The following is a 20411-nucleotide window of genomic DNA, read 5'->3' on the forward strand; positions in this document are numbered from 1 at the left end:
TTGGCAGGAGGGAGTCATGTGACTTTTGAGGAGGGGTATTACTGGCAGGAGAACAGCAGGTGTAAAGGCCTTGGGCAAGGGAGTGCTCTTATTATTGAGTTCTAGGGACTGCTTGTGTAACTGGAGCCTAGTATGTTATTGAAAGATTAGGTGATCTGCTAAGTCACCTAGAGATGGAGGAAATGCCACAAGGGAAAAGGTTGGTAGAAAGGTAGGAAAGCCTTGCATACGTAGCACAGAATATGGGAGAGGAGCATAGGAAAGGAGGCTGGGGGCTGAAGACATAGCTCAGAAGTTAAGAGCACTGGCTGCTTTTCCAGAGGTCCTGAGTTCAATTCCAGCAACCACATGGTGGCTCACACCATCTGTAATGAGACACGATGTCTTCTTCTGGTGTGTCTGAAGACAGCTACAGTGTACTCACATGCATAAAATAAATAAATCTTAAAAAAAGAGGCTGGGCTTATGTATACTAAACACAATGAGTTTAGGGAAGCTAGTTAAGATTGCCTCCAGGCCTAACTGGGAGAAGCCAGAGGAAGCTAGCTGGGTGTTGAGGGAAGGAGAAGTAAAAACACTTTGTAGAGAGAAGGACATGAGATTGGCATTGCCAAGGTCCTGGAGAGCTCAGAAATCTGCCTCCCCCGTTGTGTTCCAATATCTTTCTCTCTCCTCACTCCCACCAACAATGGTGGGGCAAGGACTTCTTCCTCTGAAAAGGATCCTGCCCAGACTGTATAGAGGTTCATTTCCTCTGACTTCTACTTCCCTCTTAAGAGGCATATGGTAAATGTTCTTTGCTGTCCTCTTCCTCTTCTCTAACTTCCCTTTTCCTCCCCAGCTTTTTTTGCTTCCTGACCTTTGTTTTGTAGGTTATCACAAACCCAGCTGTCCATAAATCTCCAACCCTATGATCACCTTCTATATCTTGTCTTCATGCCCTCAGAGTGCTGGGGAGAAAAGAGTAAGCCTTCCATTCACCTCCACCACAATTCCTGATGGTCTGTTCTTCTGTTAGCCCTGAGAATCCCCCCCTCTGTGTCCTGGCCCTTGGTCTTTGTTCCTTACCCAGCCTCCTAGGACATCTCTTCTTCTTCCCTTTTAGCTAAGCATTGAGGATTTCACAGCATACGGTGGTGTGTTTGGAAATAAGCAGGACAGTGCCTTTTCTAACCTGGAGGTAAGAGTCTGCTCACAGCCAAAAGGAATGACAATACATTCTGTGCTCTTTCCCAGAGAGAGGACCAGAGGCTTTGAGGGTAGTGGGCTTGGGATATAACTGTCAAGGCCTGGAGATGTGGGACATTTACTTTCTGACCCATTGTAAGATCCAATCCCTATGGGGTATGGCTTTCTAGGTGAGGTTTTTAGGGGTTATTATAAGGTCCACTGATCCCTAACTCACTTTGCCTTCCACATCTTCCCTACCATCAGAATGCCCTGGACTTGGCGCCCTCCTCACTGGTGCTTCCTGCTGTGGACTGGTATGCAATTAGCACTCTGACCACCTACCTACAGGAGAAGCTTGGGGCTAGTCCCTTGCATGTGGATCTAGCTACCCTAAAGGAACTAAAGCTCAATGCCAGCCTTCCTGCCCTGCTGCTCATCCGTCTGCCCTACACAGCCAGGTACAGCCTAAGTGGCATGGCCTCCAGCCTCTAGCCTTGAACCTCAGATAAGGGTAATATCCTGGGCTCTGTTGGTGGCAGAATTCAGTCAAAGATGACAATTTTCCCCTGTTCACCACCTTAAGACTCTTATAGAAAGTTCCTTGTATGCCAAGAAGTGACAGAATGGACTTCCTGTCATGTTGTGTTTTATATGTATCCACCACTGAGTTAGGCCTATTGGGCCTCCAGAAATGAGACAGACATTGTTCCTACTTATTGAAAACTTTGTTACCACCACCAATGCCCACTTTATAGGACTTTGGACATACTACTTGTAAAGAGGGGGAAGGGGAATGGGATTCCAGGCAAGGGTACTGAAGCAAATAGAGGTGTGGAGGTGGGGGTAGCTGCTGGTGAGCTGAGCCTCTGCATGACTGTCAGAGCAGCAGATGAAGTCCACAGGCTTAGTAAGTAGAGCTACTGGGAAGGGAAATGTTCGAAGGGCTGAGAGAAAGGTAGTGAATTTCAGAGAACTGCTCCGGGCAAACTGTTTTGATTCAAGAGCAGAGCAACCTGTGGGCCTCTCACTTTTTTATCCATAGCTCCGGTCTGATGGCACCCAGGGAGGTCCTCACAGGTAACGGTGAGTGTGTTACTGAAAGATTTATGTCCCCATTTTGCCCTTGGGCCAGGAAAATAGAACTGTTTTCTCCTTACTGCAAGGATGCCCCTCGTTTTTTCAGAGTGGCTGACAGCTGAGCAAGTACATAGAGGCTGGCTACCTGGCCATGCTCTTCTGTAGCCAGCTCCACCTGACAGAGATGTCCAAGTGCCTTATGACCCCCTGTGCAAGAGCCACAAAATCTAGTTTTTGCACAAGTCTAATGAATCTCTGTATTTAATAGACCAGTAACATTGTGCAAAGCAATTAGAAGGGTTTATCTTTGTGGTAAAGGACAGTCCATCTGCATGGAAGGGGAGTTGGGTAGATATGGAGTTCTCTATATCACTATATGTTTTGTTTACTTAGGTTTAGTTTATCATCAGAGAGCCACAATTGTTCCCAGAGAGACTGGCAGAGTATGTAGGAGAAATAGCTGTTTTTTAGAGGTCCTCAGTGGAAACTAACAGCACTGAATTCTCATAGTCTATAAGGTCTCTGAAGCAGACAATGGGTAGTATTTCTTTAAGCAAGCTACCTTATGACTTGGCTTTCTGTTCTCTTGTTACTCTTCAGATGAGGTCATCGGACAAGTACTGAGCACACTGAAGTCTGAAAATGTCCCTTACACCGCAGCTCTTACTGCAGTCCGCCCTTCTAGAGTATGTACTCTTCTATCAGGGGCCCTGGGGCATGGGGCTGTGAGGCAGTGTGGTGAGTGTGACTGGATATGGAGGGGTATGTCACAGACAAGTTCTCTCAGGAGACTCCAGTTTGTGGGATTAATGGACAGAGGATTGCTTCCTCCATCCATGGTGTCTTTTTCCATCTTGCTTGTGAGCCATTTTGGGCAGTGTGATCATTAGTTTAGGGAGATGGAATATCAGGGGTAGAGACTTTCAGATGGTATACAGGGTACCTGGTGGGGAAGGAATACCAATCCAGTGGATTAGGTTTTGTTTTTAGGGCTGTTTAGAGAAGGCTTGTTGGATGTTTCCGCAGGTGGCCCGTGATGTAGCCATGGTGGCTGGGGGTCTAGGTCGCCAGCTGCTTCAGACTCAGGTGGCATCACCGATCCATCCTCCTGTGAGTTACAATGACACTGCTCCAAGGATCCTGTTTTGGGCACAAAACTTCTCTGTGGCATACAAAGACGAGTGGAAAGACTTGACCTCCCTCACTTTTGGTGTAGAGAATCTTAACTTGACCGGCTCCTTCTGGAATGATTCCTTTGCCATGTAAGGATTATAGGAAGAGAAGGAAGGGCTATCCTATGGTCTTCCTGCCACTGTGAACTCAGTACAGGACAAGGTTGTGGGGTTAGGTATATATATGTTTGGGGTGAAGAAGGTCTTTGTGTGGTATGTTCACCAAGGAGATGGATATCACAGTATCCCAGGGTAATGTTGCTGGGAGGTTACTGGAGAGGGAGCCTCTTAGGAGTTTGGCCTTCTCATGCTTTTTTAGGTCTTGGTTGTTGGGTCCTGAGCTATTACCACCACACAATCCCTTGGGACCCTGGCCCCTTTTTGAACCCAACCCTGCCTGGAACTACGTGTAGACAAATACTAGATCAACTGTTAAAACCAGTTCTAGATCTTTTACCTTTGAAACCTCAGCAGGCAGCTCAATGACCCCAAGAAGGAGGCCTAGGGGACTCAGGAGAACCAGAGGAAGGAATCCTAAGCTGGAGATGTGAGACCTAATTGCCCCCCAATTGCTCCTGATTTGATTATGACTGGAGCCTTAGTTTTCCCATATGGTAAATGGGGACACTGTATTGGCAGGTGGCTATAAGGATGGACCTAGGGCAGCTTAGATTTCAGCCAACCTGATGAGGACCTCCTTAAGGTCCTTCTTGAGCCTGACAGTACTCTTCTGCTTTGTCCAATAGGCTTTCACTGACCTATGAGCCACTCTTTGGTGCAACAGTGACATTCAAGTAAGTTCTGTTCGCTGAACTTTGGCTGAGCTGGTGTGTTTTCACTCTATTCTGTTCATCTGACATCTCTGCAACTCCCACCTCCCAGGTTCATTCTGGCTAGTCGCTTCTACTCCGTATCTGCCCGATACTGGTTTACCATGGAACGACTTGAAATCCACAGCAATGGCTCTGTTGCCCATTTCAATGTTTCCCAAGTCACAGGACCTAGCATCTATTCTTTCCACTGTGAGTACATCAGCAGTCTGAGCAAGAAAGGCAATCTCCTTGTGACCAACATGCCCTCACTCTGGCAGATGACTCTTCATAACTTCCAGGTATTGAAAGGGTGATGGGCCCCAAGCTGTTAAGGGGAGGGAAGAAGGGCCCAGAGAATTTCAGTATGTTTGAGCATGTAGCCAAGAGTTCTAGCCTTGTGCAGTCTCTGAGGGTATAGACTATTCATTGATTCCAGAATCCTAGCCCTTACTGTCTGTAGAGCCTTGTGATCCCATCTGATCCATGTCTATGTGTCTCCTAGATCCAGGCCTTCAATGTGACTGGTGAACAGTTCTCCTATGCTAGTGACTGTGCTGGCTTCTTCTCTCCTGGTATCTGGATGGGGCTGCTCACCACCCTCTTCATGCTTTTCATATTCACCTATGGTTTGCACATGATACTCAGCCTAAAGACCATGGATCGCTTTGATGACCACAAGGGCCCCACCATCACTTTGACCCAGATTGTGTGACATATACCGGAGAGGGACTGAGGAAGTGTTTGTTGGTGTCTAGGTTGTCATGTTTCCATTTTGTGACACAGTGACTGGAAAGGTTTGTCCTCTTTCTACTATAGCATGAACCCTACATATGCCATTCTCAGTCTATCTTGCTTCCTCTATAATCTGGAGAGGGACTTCCCTGGGGTTATCCCCCATCTCTACCAACAAAGTGTATTCTTCATAGATATTAGATTAATCTTCCAGGCTTCATCATCAAGAGGGGAAGGGACCTTAATTCTAGGGTCCCCCTTTTCCCCTTTCTCCTTATTTATTCTTGCCCCTCTGCTATTATCCCTTGCTGTATCCCTTGCTGTTTATAGTGCTTTTGTGCAGTAAATGCTCACTCCCCAAGCTTTATGGAGCTTCCAGCAACAGCCATGAACTTGAGGTTTCTTGAATTTGAGAGGTGTGGAAAGGCTACTTAACTATCTGTCCAGCTTAGCTGTTACAGGTTTGTTTTTTTTTTGGGGGGGGGTGATGTGTTAAGAATGAGCGGTACACTGGGGTTTATTTCTGTGGCCTGAGAAGGAAGAAACCACCACGAGGACTGGTGAACAAGGTGTGCTCACTGGGTTTCTGGATTATTCCCAGGAGGATTGCCTGTCAAGAGGCTGGAGGTGTCTGTTTGGGGGAGGGGTGTTCTGTTGTTTCCTTCCTAATAAAATAAAGACGTGTTGCCATGTGCTGGGCTTCGTGTCACTCATTTCTGCACTGGACAGTATATTTGTTCTTGACTGAAAGGAAGAAGTGCTCAGATGTAGTCCTTTCAGGAAAGAGGTGAGAGAGGAAGGGTGGAAGGGTCTTCAGTAAGCTGACACTCTTAACAAGCCAGAGTAGAGGCTTGTTAATTTTCCTGGCCTTGGGAGGAATCCTGACAATGGTAGCTCTCAGCCCTATTGCCAGCTGCAACAACACACAGCAGGGCCGCCATGCCTTGCTGTTTCTCCCAGGGGGAAGTACGGGAGCGCGCGGGGCGGGGCGGGGCGGGGCGGGGCGGGACGCGCGCAGCTCCCGCGTAAGGATATTTCACAGGACGCAGCACCTGCCGCCGACCTGCCCCGCCCCGTATTTCTCGGGGCTCACGAAGAGCTGCGTTAACTCCTGCAGTCGTCCTGGTGCTGGGACTCAGGAGCTAGAAGCCCTCCCAGGAAACAAGCTAGGAAATGGTGGCTTTCGTTGGGTGTGGCAGGTCCAGAGGACGGAGAGGGACTCATTGACGCTGCGTAGGGATCCGGAGACGACCGATAGACGCCATCTTTAGTTCAGTGCGGCAGCAGCAACAGCAGCAGTGGCACCCGCATCAGTAACAGTAGAAGCAGTGGTAGCGGCTGCTGTGGTGAAGGAGGAGGAGAAGCAGAGCGGACGCTGATACCAAGGCCTGACCATGGACGAGGAATACGATGTGATTGTGCTGGGGACAGGTCTTACCGTAAGTGCCACTTCAGGCGCTCATAGCCCTGCATCATGCCATCCCCCCCCCAACCCACTCCACTCTGCAGTGATGCAGAGTCCAGGTTTCCCGACCCATCCTCCCATCATTGCGTTCCTGGCTCTGGCCCTGGAAAAGCCAACCCCATGCCCATCCCACTACCTCACCCCAGTATGTTGATGCCAGTTCCCAATTCTCCGTAAAAGGCCTGTATTCCCGCACCCTAGATCTTAATCCCAGACCCTCATCTTCCCTATCTGTGTCACTAAGGTGGAAAACACACACACATACAGTGGACCCGTTGCACCCAGCCCCCACCCTTCGCCTGCAATCATCACCTGCTCAAATCCTTAATTAGCATCCCTTACCATCTTGTGATTACACTAGGGCATGGAGTATGAAGATATGTGTATGAGGGCTTTTCAAGGGTGGGCCCTCATCCTGCCTTTCTGCCTTTTGAGATGGGATTGGGAACCCATGAAATGTTCCAGAAACAACAGGAGTGTGTGTGTGTGTGTGTGTGTGTGTGTGTGTGTGTGTGTGTGGTGGGGGGAAGTGACCATATTCCCTCTACCCCAACTCGGTTTCCCATAGAGACCTCAGACTGAATATATATCCTCAGCCTTTGTCCTTGGATTAGTGACAGTGACTGGTGAGGGTGTTTGTCTCCCCCACCCTGCCCCTAAATCTTTTTAGTTTGAACCCTGAGTCTAGATCAGTGGATATGGCCAGAAGAGAGTCGGGGCTCCTGCCCTTTGAAGGAGGAGCAGGGTGGGGCCTGGGATTTCAAGGACTTGGCCTTCTCTTTCAAAGGTCCTTTGAATTGGTTCTTCTGTAGACTCATTGTCTTTTTTTTTTTTTTTTTTTTGTGGACTCAGAGCAGGTAGATACTTCCCTTAGCTTGTTGATGCTAGAAGACCTGGAAGCTGCTGGAAGCTCTGCGCCCCCCCCCCCCAAGCCTCCTTTAATGCTGTAGTAGTTTACTTAGCAGGGTTATAAAGGAAACATCATATGAAGCCATCTTCCCCTCCCCAGTTTTAGGCATTGGAAAGAGCCAGAGCTTTGCATTATGAAATTTGTGGTGGGCATGAGGCAGGGACAAATCAGAGATGCAAATTGGAGAGTAGATGGGGTATAGCTGCAATTGCCACTCCTTCCCCAGGAGTGCATCCTGTCTGGCATCATGTCTGTGAATGGAAAGAAGGTATTGCACATGGACCGAAACCCCTACTATGGGGGTGAGAGCTCTTCCATTACACCCCTGGAGGAGGTAAGATTTCTTATTCTTAGACCTGGGCTTAGACCCAGACCCCTTGTTAGTCTCCCACATAAGTGTAAGGGGTTGAAGTAGTTCTCGGGTACTAGCCAGGAAAGTAGGAAAGGGGGGCTGGTCCTTGACATTTTTCTTTCCTTCCTGTCCTGCTTACAGCTATATAAGCGCTTTCAGTTGCTGGAAGGGCCCCCTGAATCAATGGGCCGGGGCCGAGACTGGAATGTTGACTTGATCCCCAAATTCCTCATGGCCAATGGTGAGGGAGATTAAAAAGATGCTGTATATGGTGATGGGGGTGGTGAGTGGGCTGGTCAAGTTCCAGAATATGGTCAGTCAGACTACTGAGAGTTTTTGAAGGAAAACGCACCAATGTCCTTTACTCCCTCTGGACACAGGTCAGCTGGTAAAGATGCTACTGTATACAGAAGTGACTCGTTATCTGGACTTCAAGGTGGTAGAGGGCAGCTTTGTATACAAGGGGGGCAAGATCTACAAAGTGCCATCCACTGAAACTGAAGCCTTGGCTTCTAGTGAGTATCAGTCTCCTTAACCAAAGAATAATGGGGCTGGAGGGGACAGACTATTTTCAGGACAGTTAGGCAAAAGGCTCTTTTTCTGAACCTAATCTTAGCTCTGTGTAGTTCTTCTAGAGGCCCCTTGCTTTCTAGTATCTTTATTGGACAGTGCTACTTGTTCTGGCAAGTTGCCAGAAAGGAAGTTCACAGAAGAGGATTCCTTTTTGTCAAAGGGGTTACTTGCCCCCCTATAATATCCCTAAGTGGAGCTTGGAGGGCCTCTTCCCACAAATAGGAAAATTGATACCAAGTAAGGTTGGGGCAGTGTTACATGACAGAGCCAGTGCATCAACTTTCAAGGCCTGCTCTGGTGGAAAGAGGAGTTCTATGTCCCAGTAATGCAAAGGGTCTTCTCAATACCTTTCTTTCAGATCTGATGGGCATGTTTGAAAAACGACGCTTCCGAAAATTTTTGGTGTTTGTGGCAAACTTTGATGAAAATGACCCCAAAACCTTTGAGGGTGTTGACCCCCAGACCACCAGCATGCGTGATGTCTACCGGAAGTTTGACCTGGGTCAAGATGTCATTGATTTCACTGGCCATGCCTTGGCGCTCTACCGCACTGATGAGTGAGGGGAAAGCTGGCTGGTGATGGGAGCCCCTTGTCTGGCTCACACCTTGCCCTCCCCACACCTGCCTATTGTACCTACTGCCCACCCTGCATGTCTCTTGTACTCAGCTCCAGGCTCACCTGTTCCATTTCCATCCCTCTCCATTTGACTCACATGTTTACCAGGTCACAAAGGGTGGTGGGAAGGCTGGCTGGTGTCTTTGTGGGTGAACAAGTGTGCTGCTGTCAAAGCATCTTCCCTGGCTCTTGTTCCCCAGCTACCTGGATCAGCCATGTCTTGAGACTATTAACCGCATCAAGTTGTACAGCGAGTCCCTGGCCCGGTATGGCAAGAGCCCATATTTATACCCACTCTATGGACTGGGTGAGCTGCCCCAGGGCTTTGCCAGGTGAGGATCTGTCTTTTTCAGCTAGCATTAAGGCTAAGAATAGAAATTATCATCAATTTTTTGTGGCATCTCCTACTTCCCCATAGAATTTTCATATATATTACTCCATCCCTGGGTAATGAGGGCACAGCCCTAGTACATTAAAATGCAGAGTACAGCCGGGCAGTGGTGGCGCATGCCTTTAATCCCAGCACTTGGGAGGCAGAGGCAGGCGGATTTCTGAGTTTGAGAGTTCGAGGCTAGCCTGGTCTACAGAGTGAGTTCCAGGACAGCCAGGGCTACACAGAGAAACCCTGTCTCGAAAAAAAAAAAATGCAGAGTACAGGCTGGAGAGATGGCTCAGCAGATAAGAGCACTTGTTTATACCTAGGACTCAGGTTCAGTTCCAACACCAACAGACATGAAAGTTCACAACCATCCATAACTCCAGTTTTAGGGAATCCCAAACCTTCATATGGCCTCCACAAACATCAGGCATGCACATGGTATACAGACATACATATAAACAAAACACATATGAATAAATAAATATAAAAATTTTATTTAAAAAGTATATGAAATACAAAGTAAAGGACTAGTTCATCATGAACATAGTTTCCCCCAGCTCTTGGTAGTACCAAAGCTAAGTCTAGGACCCCAGAACCTTGAGTCTGGGCTTCCCTGGGGGCTGGCTTTTTTACAGAGAGTTCTTTATTCTTGACTCCTGAGCCATTTCTATGTGGAGCTAGTCCTTCATGCTATCTTCCATTGACCTTTGCAGAACATAATATTTTGGATGGAAACATCAGAGAGGAAGGAATGTGTGAAGATGGGCCCAAATTCATGGGAGGGACACCTGAAACAGAGTTGAACTCTGTCTACCTTTGTAGTTTCTTTGCTCCACTGGTGGGGTGGGGAGAGTACAGTAGAATTGGTCCCCATTCTCCTGAGAAAACTTCCCCGTCATTTTCCTTACTACAGATTGAGTGCCATCTATGGGGGAACATACATGCTGAACAAACCAGTGGATGACATCATCATGGAGAATGGCAAGGTGGTGGGTGTAAAATCTGAGGGAGAGGTAAGCCTGCTCTGTGCATTTGTATTACCATGGTTTGAGTAAGATTTGGTCCTTTTCAGGGCTATGTTCTTAGGGAGCCTTATTACTGGTGAGTTTGCTGCTGTTTAATCCTGAGAACCTTATAGCTAGGGACTGGATGGTCAATAAAAGTCTGCTGTCCTATTGGCAAGAAATATTCTTCAAACTGCCAGGTGTAGTGACACACAACTGTATTCTCAGTACTCGGAAGGCCAAGGCAGATGGATCTAAATCAAGAAGTATCCTTCAGAAGTCACATGTTTTGTATTCCTGAAAGTATTCTTTTGGAAAAGGTGTCCTGTATCCCAGGCTGGCCTCAAATAGTGTATGTAGTTGAGGATGAACTTTTAATTCTTGTGCTTCCACCTTCTTGATGCTGGATTACAGGTGTGTGTTAAGATACCTGGTTTATGCATTGCTAGAGATCTAACCCGGGGCTTTATGCATGATAGACAAGCATTCTACCAACTGAGATAACATGCCTCCTCCCCTCCAGCCATCCTTCAGCTTGGTGTGGTAGGGCATGAGAATTGAGGCGGCTGATGGAAAAAGATCCTGAGTTTGAGACTAGTTTGGGCCAAACGGTCTTAAATAAAAACTCCAGCAACAGCCAAAAAAAAAAAAAAAATGTGATCATTGTGTTTCAACAGTAGGATCACCTAGCCCTGTATGTGAGGGCTGATCTCTCTAAGCTTCAAGGGTTATGTACTACATACAGGAGGGACAGTGATGACAGCTCAGAGCTGCCTGGCTTTACTTTTGGCTCAGCTTAACACTACCTAGGACAAGGGGTGATCCAAAAGGTACAAAACCTTCTGGTACCTTCACAGGTGGCCCGCTGCAAGCAGCTGATCTGTGACCCCAGTTACATCCCAGACCGTGTGCAAAAGGCTGGTCAGGTTATTCGCATCATCTGTATCCTCAGCCACCCCATCAAGAATACCAATGATGCCAATTCCTGCCAAATTATCATCCCTCAGAACCAGGTCAACAGGAAGTCAGGTAGGCCAGGCTGTTATGCCTTCTTCTCACAAGAAATCTTAGGGCTTCTTGTGACATTTTGTTACAGAATATACCTGGGGATTGGATGGCCTGGGCTCTTACTTTCTTCATGATAATGACAATTTGGATGCAGTTTACACGTTGGGTTGGGGGCAGGGGGATGTGGGCCAGATTCATGTCTAGCCCCTAGGAACTACTTTTTGTGTGGCTATTTCCTCTGGTACATGTTAACCAAGTGGCTTCCTGTGGTCAGACATCTATGTGTGCATGATCTCCTATGCACACAACGTGGCTGCACAGGGCAAATACATCGCCATTGCCAGTACTACCGTAGAGACTGCAGAACCAGAAAAGGAGGTTGAACCTGCATTGGAGCTGTTGGAACCCATTGACCAGAAGTGAGGGGCTGAGCCAAACTTGATGGGGAGGCTGGGGACTAGGAATGGGCAAGGCCCATTATGAGACTTCTCTCTTCCTCTCTCTTTTCTTCCATTTGCCCCTCAGGTTTGTGGCTATCAGTGATTTATATGAGCCCATTGATGATGGTTCAGAGAGTCAGGTAAAAAGGCTGTCCCAGTCAGCCTTCATTCTTGCTGTCTACCCAAGATCCTCTGCCCGACTTCCATGAGCCCTGGGGTTCTGCCTATTTACAGGTGTTCTGTTCCTGTTCTTATGATGCTACCACACACTTTGAGACAACGTGCAATGACATCAAAGATATCTACAAACGCATGGCTGGTTCTGCCTTCGATTTTGAGAACATGAAACGCAAACAGAATGACGTCTTTGGAGAAGCTGATCAGTGATTGCTGACTCCCCACTTCCAGCCCCTGTTTCCCTCTCCCCAACTTATGTGTCCTTCTCTAGGGCAGGGGATATGGTATGGCTGGGCATTCCTGTTTCCAGCATCTTCTGCTTTCCCCACCACATTCCAATCACCCACCTTATTGATTTGATTCACTGACTATATCCTTAACCTTAGTGATGGTTTGGGAGATGGGAGTTGGATAGTATCCTCTTTCTTGGTCTGTCCTTGTTCTAGGGAAAGAGGACTCTGTGTGTGTGTGTGTGTGTGTGTGTGTGTGTGTGTGTGTGTGTGTGTGTGCGTGTGTGTGTGTGTGCGCGCGCGCGCGCCTGCCCCCAATTTTGCTGTTTGGGAAGGAGTGGAGGAAAAGCTGACTCTATCCCCACTGCTCTTAGTCCCAAATGTAGTGGCCTTTGGAGATACCCCATCTCCTCCCCCAACTCTTATGTGTTAGAGAGATGGGACCCTCCCAGCACAAAATTGCATTCCTCCTCCTCCTCCTCCTCCTCCTCCTCCTCCTCCTCCTCCTCCTCCTCCTCCTAATTTATTATAATTTATTAACTTTGGAGTACCTGTCTGAGACCTCAGCTTTTCTGTGCAGCCTAGGGCTGTAGAGTGAGCTACCCTGGCCTCTCCCAGTGCTGGCAAAGCCTGAGGTGGGAGAAGGTTTAGGTGTGACCCCCTCTGGAGGTTGATCTGTTTTGAATTTCTTTTGTGTTATGTTCACTGAGAAAAAGTAATGTGAGCAAAGCAGAAGGAGGTAGGAAAGTGGATCTAAACCCCAGTATGCCCTCCCCATGCCTTTTCCTTTAGTGGTGGGAAACCCTTACCTTGCAAAGTGAATGTGAACCCTTCCCCAACCTCTAGTGTATTTCACAGAAAACAACCTCCCAATAAAACTATTGAAACCTAAGTCTGGATCTTTAGGTTCTTTGTTAAAGATTGGGTTGTTTTGCAGGACTGGGGCAATTTAGTTTCTGGAATTAGAACTGTATCCTCAAGGATCAAGGCAGATGAGTAGGTCAGCTGGTGTTGGATGAGGTCATAGTTTACTAGTGGTTTCTAAATCAGAGAGAAGGCAGATAAGGAGTTTTTGGGTTCAAGGCTATACTGATCTCTCGGAAACAGAATAGCACAGGTGAGATGGTTCAGTGGGTAAATGCACTTTCCAGGTAACTTGAGTTTGATCTTTGGAGCTTATGTAAAGGTAGGAGAAAACTGACTCCACAGTATGACCCCTGTACATGTTCAGTGGCTTGAGCACACACAAACACATGTAAACACATTTAAAATTTTTATGTGTATGGCTGTTTTGCCTAGATGGATGTGCACAACTTGCGATCTGCTGCCTACAGAGGCCAGTATCTCCAGGAACTGGAGTTACAGTCGGTTGTGAGATATTTGGGTGCTGGAGATCGATTCTGGGTCTTCTGGAAGAATATCCAGTACCCATCATTGTCTGAGCCATCTCTTCTGCCGCATAAAAATTTTTAAGAGAGTCTCAGTCCGGAGGAAGCAAAGGGGCCCCGACCTAGCCTTGGATGATAGTAAAATAAATCCAAGCAACCAGTGTGTGACCAAGCAGGGGAAAAAACAGACTCTGCGGGAAAGGGCACACCTGACTAGGAGACATGGCTCAAAGAGTTCCATCAGCTAAGTCGGGGGAGCGGTACGCTCAGCCTTGGTACCAACAGAAAGAAGTTAGGACTGGAGGTCCAGTTTAAGATAGCATTTAACTTTGAGGGCGTGCAGGAAGCTACAGAACCAAGCTCCATGCCACAAAGAGCCAGCAGAAAGGACTGGTGATTTCCCAATACTTGGTGTGGGATGAACTCGGCCTCCTGTGGGGCGGGGCGAGGTGGAATCACGTGTCAGAGCGGCGGGCGTAGGGCGGGGCAGGCGTCTGCACGTTCGCTGGTGGCTGACGTCACGCATCAGCTGACTAAATTGCCGCTGCCACTGCCGTCGCCGTCGTCTCCGGGACTTCTCCAAGGCAAAGTCAGTTTCCTCTGTCGTCGCTGCTGCCACCTCCGCTGCAACCGCCGCCGCTGCTGCCTCCGGCGAAGCCGCCGCCGCCACCATGGCTCAGTACAAGGGCGCTGCAAGCGAGGCAGGACGCGCCATGCACCTAATGAAGAAGAGGGAGAAGCAGCGTGAGCAAATGGAGCAGATGAAGCAGAGGATTGCAGAGGTGTGGGCCAGGCCGGGGCACCTCAGGGCTTGCGCTCCGCGCGGGCCCCCTGGCGGTCTACTGCCACTTGTCTCTGGGAGACCTCAACGGCGGGCTATGAGTGCCCGGAGGGCGGGCCCTGCGTTGGTGGCGAGACTTGCTGTGCATCTCTGGTAACAGAAGTCAGCCGAGACAGTGTAATCTGTAAAATGAGCACAGTGTTGAGCCATGTCAGAGACTTGGAGCCACAGTCAGTGATTCTTGGTAACACTGGTGTTGAGTGAGACCCCTGGCACTCCTCCTGAGTACAGAGCTTCGTACTTCGTAGTTCATGTTCCCAGCCTTCCAATGATTATTGGGAAGACCTTGCCTTCTGTGGAGAGGCACAGGGGAATGCCACTGAGTCTCACTCATTACAGAGCCTTTAGCATCCCAGAGTACTAGAGCTTCCCCCAGGGCTTCTTCAGTGAGTGGTCACTGGATTCAGGGGTATAGTACCAAGCTGACCTCAGCTTGATCCTTTGGGCAAGACTCCTGAGAAGGGCAGGGTCTTAGCTCTCCAGGTGAGAGCAGGCCCTATCTGGGGAAGTGAGAAGCCAAACACCCAAACCAGTCTTCAGGTATCAACCGTCAGCTATGCTTGTATAGACACCTAGTCCTCCAGTTCTGACCTCATTGCCTCATTGGCAGCTGGAAGTTTGCCTCTGCTGGCTATTCATTTGGAGGTCCCTTCAGAGTACCTACAGGGCACTTATTAATATGGGGCCGGGCCGAAGAACAGTGGCCTTATGGAAAGCTGCTGACAGCATCCTGGGCCAAAAAGGAGGAGAATTCCAGGGGCTGGACATTTTGATCCTTCTTTTTTTTTTTTTCATTTATCTCTTCCTGAAATCCTATGGCTTGGGTCTCAGGAGCTTTAGCTTAAAGGCTGGGTAGGAAAAAAGCCAAAGGTGAGTTAGGGTGGTGGCTACAGGCTACTGAGGGGATCCTGGTCCTCAGCAGGAGACCTGAAGAGTGGGCCAGAGCAGTTCAAGGATGCTAAGGAAAGGACCTCCTTTGGTTCCTTTAGCCCTCCCAGCTTCATGGACCCTTCTACCCAGAAAAGGAAGGGAGGGTGTCTTTCTTTTCTAAGATCATGTCATAGCATGTCAAGGCCCGAATCTAGGACTAAGATCTAGGACCTACAGCCACTCTGCCACTTCCATAGTGGAGTGGTAGATGGCCCTCACTGATATGTCCCTCCTCTACAGGAGAACATAATGAAATCTAACATTGACAAGAAGTTTTCTGCACATTATGATGCTGTGGAAGCAGAGCTCAAGTCCAGTACTGTTGGTGAGCAGGACATATGTACCACCTTCTTCTAGACCCAGGAGCCACTCCTTTGCTGGCCCTGGGTGACTAGCCTTTCATCCCATGTCTTCTTGCCTCACAGGTCTTGTGACCCTGAATGACATGAAGGCCAAACAAGAGGCACTGGTGAAGGAGCGAGAGAAGCAGCTGGCAAAAAAGGAGCAGTCAAAGGAGCTACAGCTGTGGGTTCCCCATCTTCAGCAGCTCTCCCCTTACAGTGCAGCTTAGTGCTTGGGAATTCCTGGGGGTGGGTCAGGCTGTTCCCATTCCCATTCCATAGGGAGAACCCATTTCCTGCTTTGGGAGCAGTTGTGGTATCTATTGAGCTCCACACTGGTTCTCACTTTCCAGGTTTATCTTTCTTTCTGTTCCTCTGTAAAGGTGGTGAGTCCTTTCTGAGCCCTTTCTTTTTACTGGGTGCCTGAATAGCCTGCATTGTCCCCATTCCTTTCTGTCTCATGCTTGATGTGTCATAATCAGAGTCTTGCCCTTGAGCTTGAAGTAACTAGGGCAGATAGAATCCCTCTGGGGTGCTGGGGAGATCCAGCCTGTGCTGAGTGGATCCCATGCTAGGCACACAGTGGCTCTGGGTCAGGGAAGGGGCCTCAGGGCAGGAACATGGGGCATGATGATCACCCATGCCTTGGTAGGAAACTAGAGAAGCTTCGCGAGAAGGAGCGCAAGAAGGAGGCCAAGCGGAAGATCTCTAGCCTGTCCTTCACCTTGGAGGAAGAAGAGGAGGGAGGTGAAGAGGAGGAAGAGATGGCCGTGTATGAGGAGGAACTGGAGAGGGAAGGTGAGGGCACTGCCCACCAGAGCTCTGTTCTGGCATTTGGACTGACATTTGGACCAGCAAAGGAAGAAGCACACTCATTTATTTTTTTCTTTTAGCCTTAGTCACCAGGAGACTGAGTCAGAACTAGGCCAATATAGGAGCCATTAGTGTGAGAAGTTATCAGAGTACTACTAGTGCCTGGTCTAAAAGGATCCAGTAGCTGTTATTTACAGCACATAGGATAAACTGAGGAGGGGAGAATATAATCTGGACTAGCCTTACCTGTTAAAACTTTCTGAAATAATGGGAATGTCTGAGAATATGGTAACTACTCACCACAAGCAACCACTGGGCATTGATTTAATTGTGATTGATGAATTTGATCTACACCTGCTGAAATCGCCAAAGTACAGCCCTATGTATGCACATCTGTTCTGTGCCTCGACAGGCCACAGGGTCAGTATAGGCTCAGGACACTCAAAATTGCTGCTTTCCCTACAGCACAGGGGTAATTGCTATATTCCTCCCTTCCACTGTAATTTTAGCAGTACATTTAACCCGACAGTATCTGAAATAATACCATTACAGCTTATTTAGCTACATATTCACCTGATTTACATACATATTCAGTTGTGCTCAGGGGTATATGTGGCAAGTAGTGTTTTGTTTTGTTTACTTCATTTATTTTGAGACAGGGTCTCATGCATCTCAAGCTGGCCTTAATAGTTATCCTGCCTCCACCTTAGGCGCTTTTCTATATAGCACACGCTAGTGGAAAGGTTGTGTATTACTGGTTTTTTTTTTTTTCAGATAGTCTTATTATATATCCTAGGCTGGCCTCTAAATTTCACTGCTCTTACCTCAGCCTTCTGAGTGCTAGGATTACAGGTGTGTGCCACATTGTCTAGTTAACTGGAGCTTTTGAAAAGCACAGCCTGGTGTGTTTTCCCCTTCCATCTGGAGGTTTCATTTTGGAGTCATAGCAAGGACCTGGACACCCAGGCCCCTGGCATTTTTGTTGTTGTTTTAGTTCATGCTTATTATTTATCTAGGTTGTTTTAGTTTTTGTTTGTTTTCTTTCTTTTTAAGAAAGAGTTTCTTTGTGGTTGTGGCATGTCTGGCACCCACTGTGTATACCAAGCTGGGCTTAAACTTAGGTCCATTTGGTCTATTCTTCAAAGATTAATGGTTTGTGCCACTATGACTGTACAAGTTCTTCAAGCTCCAAGAGCCTGAGAGACTTAATAAAGGTTCATGAGATCAAAATCATTTTCAGGCCAGGCATGGTGGTACACTGATTTTAGGACTTAGGAGGCAGAGGCAGGCAGATCTCTGTGAGTTTGAGCACACCCTGCTCTATATAGAGAGTTCCAGGACAGCCAGAGCTATATAAATGTGGTTATGTCTAAAAACAAGCCAACAGAATCATTTTTTGAAAAATAAGGTGTTCTTTGTCTTGTTTTCTTTAGAGATCACCACAAAGAAGAAGAAATTGGGGAAGAACCCTGATGTGGACACAAGCTTCTTGCCTGACCGGGACCGGGAGGTAAAAACTGCCTGGCCCTGATACTGACTTTGGTGTTGGTCATGAACTTGGTGGAGACTCTAGCCCAGGAATGGGTTAATGATGTACCTAGAATAGCCCTAAATCTCATCTTTTGTCCATTTCACTTCAGGAGGAGGAGAATCGGCTTCGGGAAGAGCTACGCCAGGAATGGGAAGCCAAGCAGGAAAAAATCAAGAGTGAGTGCTATAGCTACATATGGTGGCTTGGCCTGTCACCCAGCACTCAGGAGACTTGAGGCAAGAGAGTCTGAAGTTCAAGGTCATCTTTAGCTACATGGCTAGTTTGAAGCCAGCCTTGGCTACATGTGACCCAATGTGTGGTCCAGTGTTGGGACAGTGATAGAACAGGGCTAAGGCCCAAATAGTTTTCTTGCAAATATCCCAAAGTATATACCTATATACCCCAAGGAAACTAAGCTCAGGTCTGAAGACCAAGAGGCAACTCGTTTTGTTTTGTTGTTTTGTTTTGTTTTTTGAGACAGGGTTTCTCTATGTAGCCATAGCTGTCCTATAACTCACTCTATAGACCAGGTTGGCCTTTAATTTAGAGATTTGCCTGCCTCTGCCTCCAGAGTGCTGAGATTAAAAGCATGCACCACCACCTGGCTAAGGCAACTCTTCTTTGTAGGTGAAGAGATTGAAATCACCTTTAGTTACTGGGATGGCTCTGGGCACCGGCGCACAGTTAAGGTAGGCAGTAGAAGGCCTCCCTTGGCTTGAATTCAATGGAAAGTAACTGACAGTCTTCTCTTGGGAAACCTCTGAGGGTAGCAGGGTAAGTCTCTGCTTTCTTGGGAATATTTCTTTGGGCTGTTGTTTTTCCTTTTCAACTTGAAGTATACCTGCTTCTGCAGATGAAGAAAGGCAACACGATGCAGCAGTTCCTGCAGAAAGCACTAGAGATCTTGCGGAAAGACTTCAGTGAGCTCAGGTGAGCACAGTATGTGCTATGTGTGTCTGTGATGTGATCTTTCGGAAAGACTTCAGTGAGCTCAGGTGAGCACAGTATGTGCTATGTGTGTCTGTGATGTGCATCTGTAAAGAGCCTCCCTTCCCAGCCAGAGTATCGGACAACTCTGGTGACTGCTTCACAGCTGGGAAGATATAATGCTGGGCACTGTACTCCTCAAAGAGGAGAGCTAAGAGCCTCCCTTCCCAGCCAGAGTATCGGACAACTCTGGTGACTGCTTCACAGCTGGGAAGATATAATGCTGGGCACTGTACTCCTCAAAGAGGAGAGCTATGCTCTTTTTTCTTACCTTCCTGCTATAGAGAGCTTAGGTGAGAGAGCCCTGCCTTGGTGGTATGGTCCAGAGGTGGAAGACACTGGGACTCCCACCCCAGGTTCATTAAACTACACAGCTTCCCTTAAACTTAAAGCACTGTGGCCACCACTTCCTGGACCCTTGTGCCAACTCCAATGACTTCCAGTTGCTCATCCTCTCCTCTCTGTTTCTTAGGTCAGCAGGGGTAGAACAGCTCATGTACATCAAGGAAGATTTAATCATTCCCCACGTGAGTTCCTTCAACCCTGGGTCATACACTCTGTGGTTTCATAGGAGAGTCACCCTACTGCTGTGCACTCTTCCAGGGCTGGTGGACGCAGTGGTACCTGAAGGTAGGGGTATGGAAAGTAGTGGGTGATAGAACCCCAGATGGATTATCAAGTTAGTCTTTCTTATCCTCTGCTCCTAGCATCACAGCTTCTATGACTTCATTGTTACCAAGGCACGAGGAAAAAGTGGTGAGTGATTCTAGCTTAGTTCACCCTATAACTTGCTCCAACATATTGGAAGGACAGTAGCATGACCTTGAGCTTACTGCTTCTCTCCTACAGGGCCACTCTTCAACTTTGATGTTCATGATGATGTACGACTGCTCAGTGATGCCACTGTGGAGAAGGATGAGGTATGTTAGTGCCATGGACCGGCAGCCAAAGATGCCTTGAACCTGTCAGAGAAGTTAATCTTGGGGAGAAGTCACAGGAAGGTAAGGTCAGATAAAATAACCCTGAATCATAACCTTCATTCTTCAGTCACATGCAGGCAAAGTGGTACTGAGGAGCTGGTATGAGAAGAACAAGCACATTTTTCCTGCTAGTCGCTGGGAGCCCTATGACCCAGAGAAGAAATGGGACAAGTACACGGTAAGGAGGCAGGGAAGGCAGGCAGGAAGGTTAGATCCTGGGAAGACACTTTTTAGTGGTCCTGCTACTGGACTGGGCAACTCAGAGTCAAGAGAGTAGGAGTCATCCTGACTCTCAGTGGCCCAGCAATCATCTTGCTAGGAAACTAGAGATAACTAATATGACATGGTGGCACATACCTGCAATCCCACTACTAGGAAGGCTGAGGCAAGAAGAGCACAAGTTTCAGATACCCAGGCTACATAGCAAGAATCCTATCACACACACACACACACACACACACACACACACACACACACACACAC

At 47.9% G+C, this 20411-nt stretch overlaps 3 protein-coding genes across 4 annotated transcripts in view; all 3 read left to right on the forward strand.

The window, feature by feature from the left end:
- Positions 1 to 5656, forward strand: part of Atp6ap1 (ATPase H+ transporting accessory protein 1) — a 7444-nt gene extending 1788 nt beyond the window's left edge. Inside the window, exons 3-10 of one of the 2 annotated variants that reach the window (XM_028784622.1) lie at positions 1106 to 1180; positions 1435 to 1628; positions 2213 to 2253; positions 2848 to 2933; positions 3274 to 3509; positions 4166 to 4213; positions 4302 to 4530; positions 4734 to 5656. In XM_028784622.1, coding sequence (XP_028640455.1) covers positions 1106 to 1180; positions 1435 to 1628; positions 2213 to 2253; positions 2848 to 2933; positions 3274 to 3509; positions 4166 to 4213; positions 4302 to 4530; positions 4734 to 4943 — 1119 coding nt within the window. In that variant the 3' untranslated portion in view covers positions 4944 to 5656. The remainder of the gene's footprint in view (positions 1 to 1105; positions 1181 to 1434; positions 1629 to 2212; positions 2254 to 2847; positions 2934 to 3273; positions 3510 to 4165; positions 4214 to 4301; positions 4531 to 4733) is intronic. The other variant, XM_028784623.1, reaches the window with a different exon arrangement.
- A 358-nt stretch (positions 5657 to 6014) lies between these two features.
- Positions 6015 to 13009, forward strand: Gdi1 (GDP dissociation inhibitor 1). The gene is made up of 11 exons (XM_028784619.1): positions 6015 to 6402; positions 7565 to 7672; positions 7832 to 7931; positions 8071 to 8205; positions 8622 to 8820; positions 9080 to 9211; positions 10172 to 10271; positions 11120 to 11291; positions 11545 to 11689; positions 11796 to 11850; positions 11945 to 13009. The coding sequence occupies exons 1-11, from the start codon at positions 6358 to 6360 to the stop codon at positions 12095 to 12097; spliced, it is 1344 nt and encodes a 447-aa protein (XP_028640452.1). The 5' UTR covers positions 6015 to 6357; the 3' UTR covers positions 12098 to 13009.
- A 1012-nt stretch (positions 13010 to 14021) lies between these two features.
- The window catches only part of Fam50a (family with sequence similarity 50 member A), a 6744-nt gene continuing 354 nt past the window's right edge, over positions 14022 to 20411 (forward strand). The window contains exons 1-12 of the mRNA XM_028784600.1: positions 14022 to 14287; positions 15517 to 15601; positions 15702 to 15801; positions 16270 to 16415; positions 17864 to 17940; positions 18071 to 18137; positions 18589 to 18650; positions 18815 to 18891; positions 19421 to 19475; positions 19656 to 19704; positions 19798 to 19868; positions 19996 to 20106. Of these exons, the coding sequence (XP_028640433.1) occupies positions 14177 to 14287; positions 15517 to 15601; positions 15702 to 15801; positions 16270 to 16415; positions 17864 to 17940; positions 18071 to 18137; positions 18589 to 18650; positions 18815 to 18891; positions 19421 to 19475; positions 19656 to 19704; positions 19798 to 19868; positions 19996 to 20106 (1011 nt within the window). The 5' untranslated portion in view covers positions 14022 to 14176. The remainder of the gene's footprint in view (positions 14288 to 15516; positions 15602 to 15701; positions 15802 to 16269; positions 16416 to 17863; positions 17941 to 18070; positions 18138 to 18588; positions 18651 to 18814; positions 18892 to 19420; positions 19476 to 19655; positions 19705 to 19797; positions 19869 to 19995; positions 20107 to 20411) is intronic.

Source organism: Grammomys surdaster, unplaced genomic scaffold, assembly GCF_004785775.1.
Source record: "Grammomys surdaster isolate TR1022 unplaced genomic scaffold, NIH_TR_1.0 124511, whole genome shotgun sequence".
Taxonomy (NCBI): domain Eukaryota; kingdom Metazoa; phylum Chordata; class Mammalia; order Rodentia; family Muridae; genus Grammomys; species Grammomys surdaster.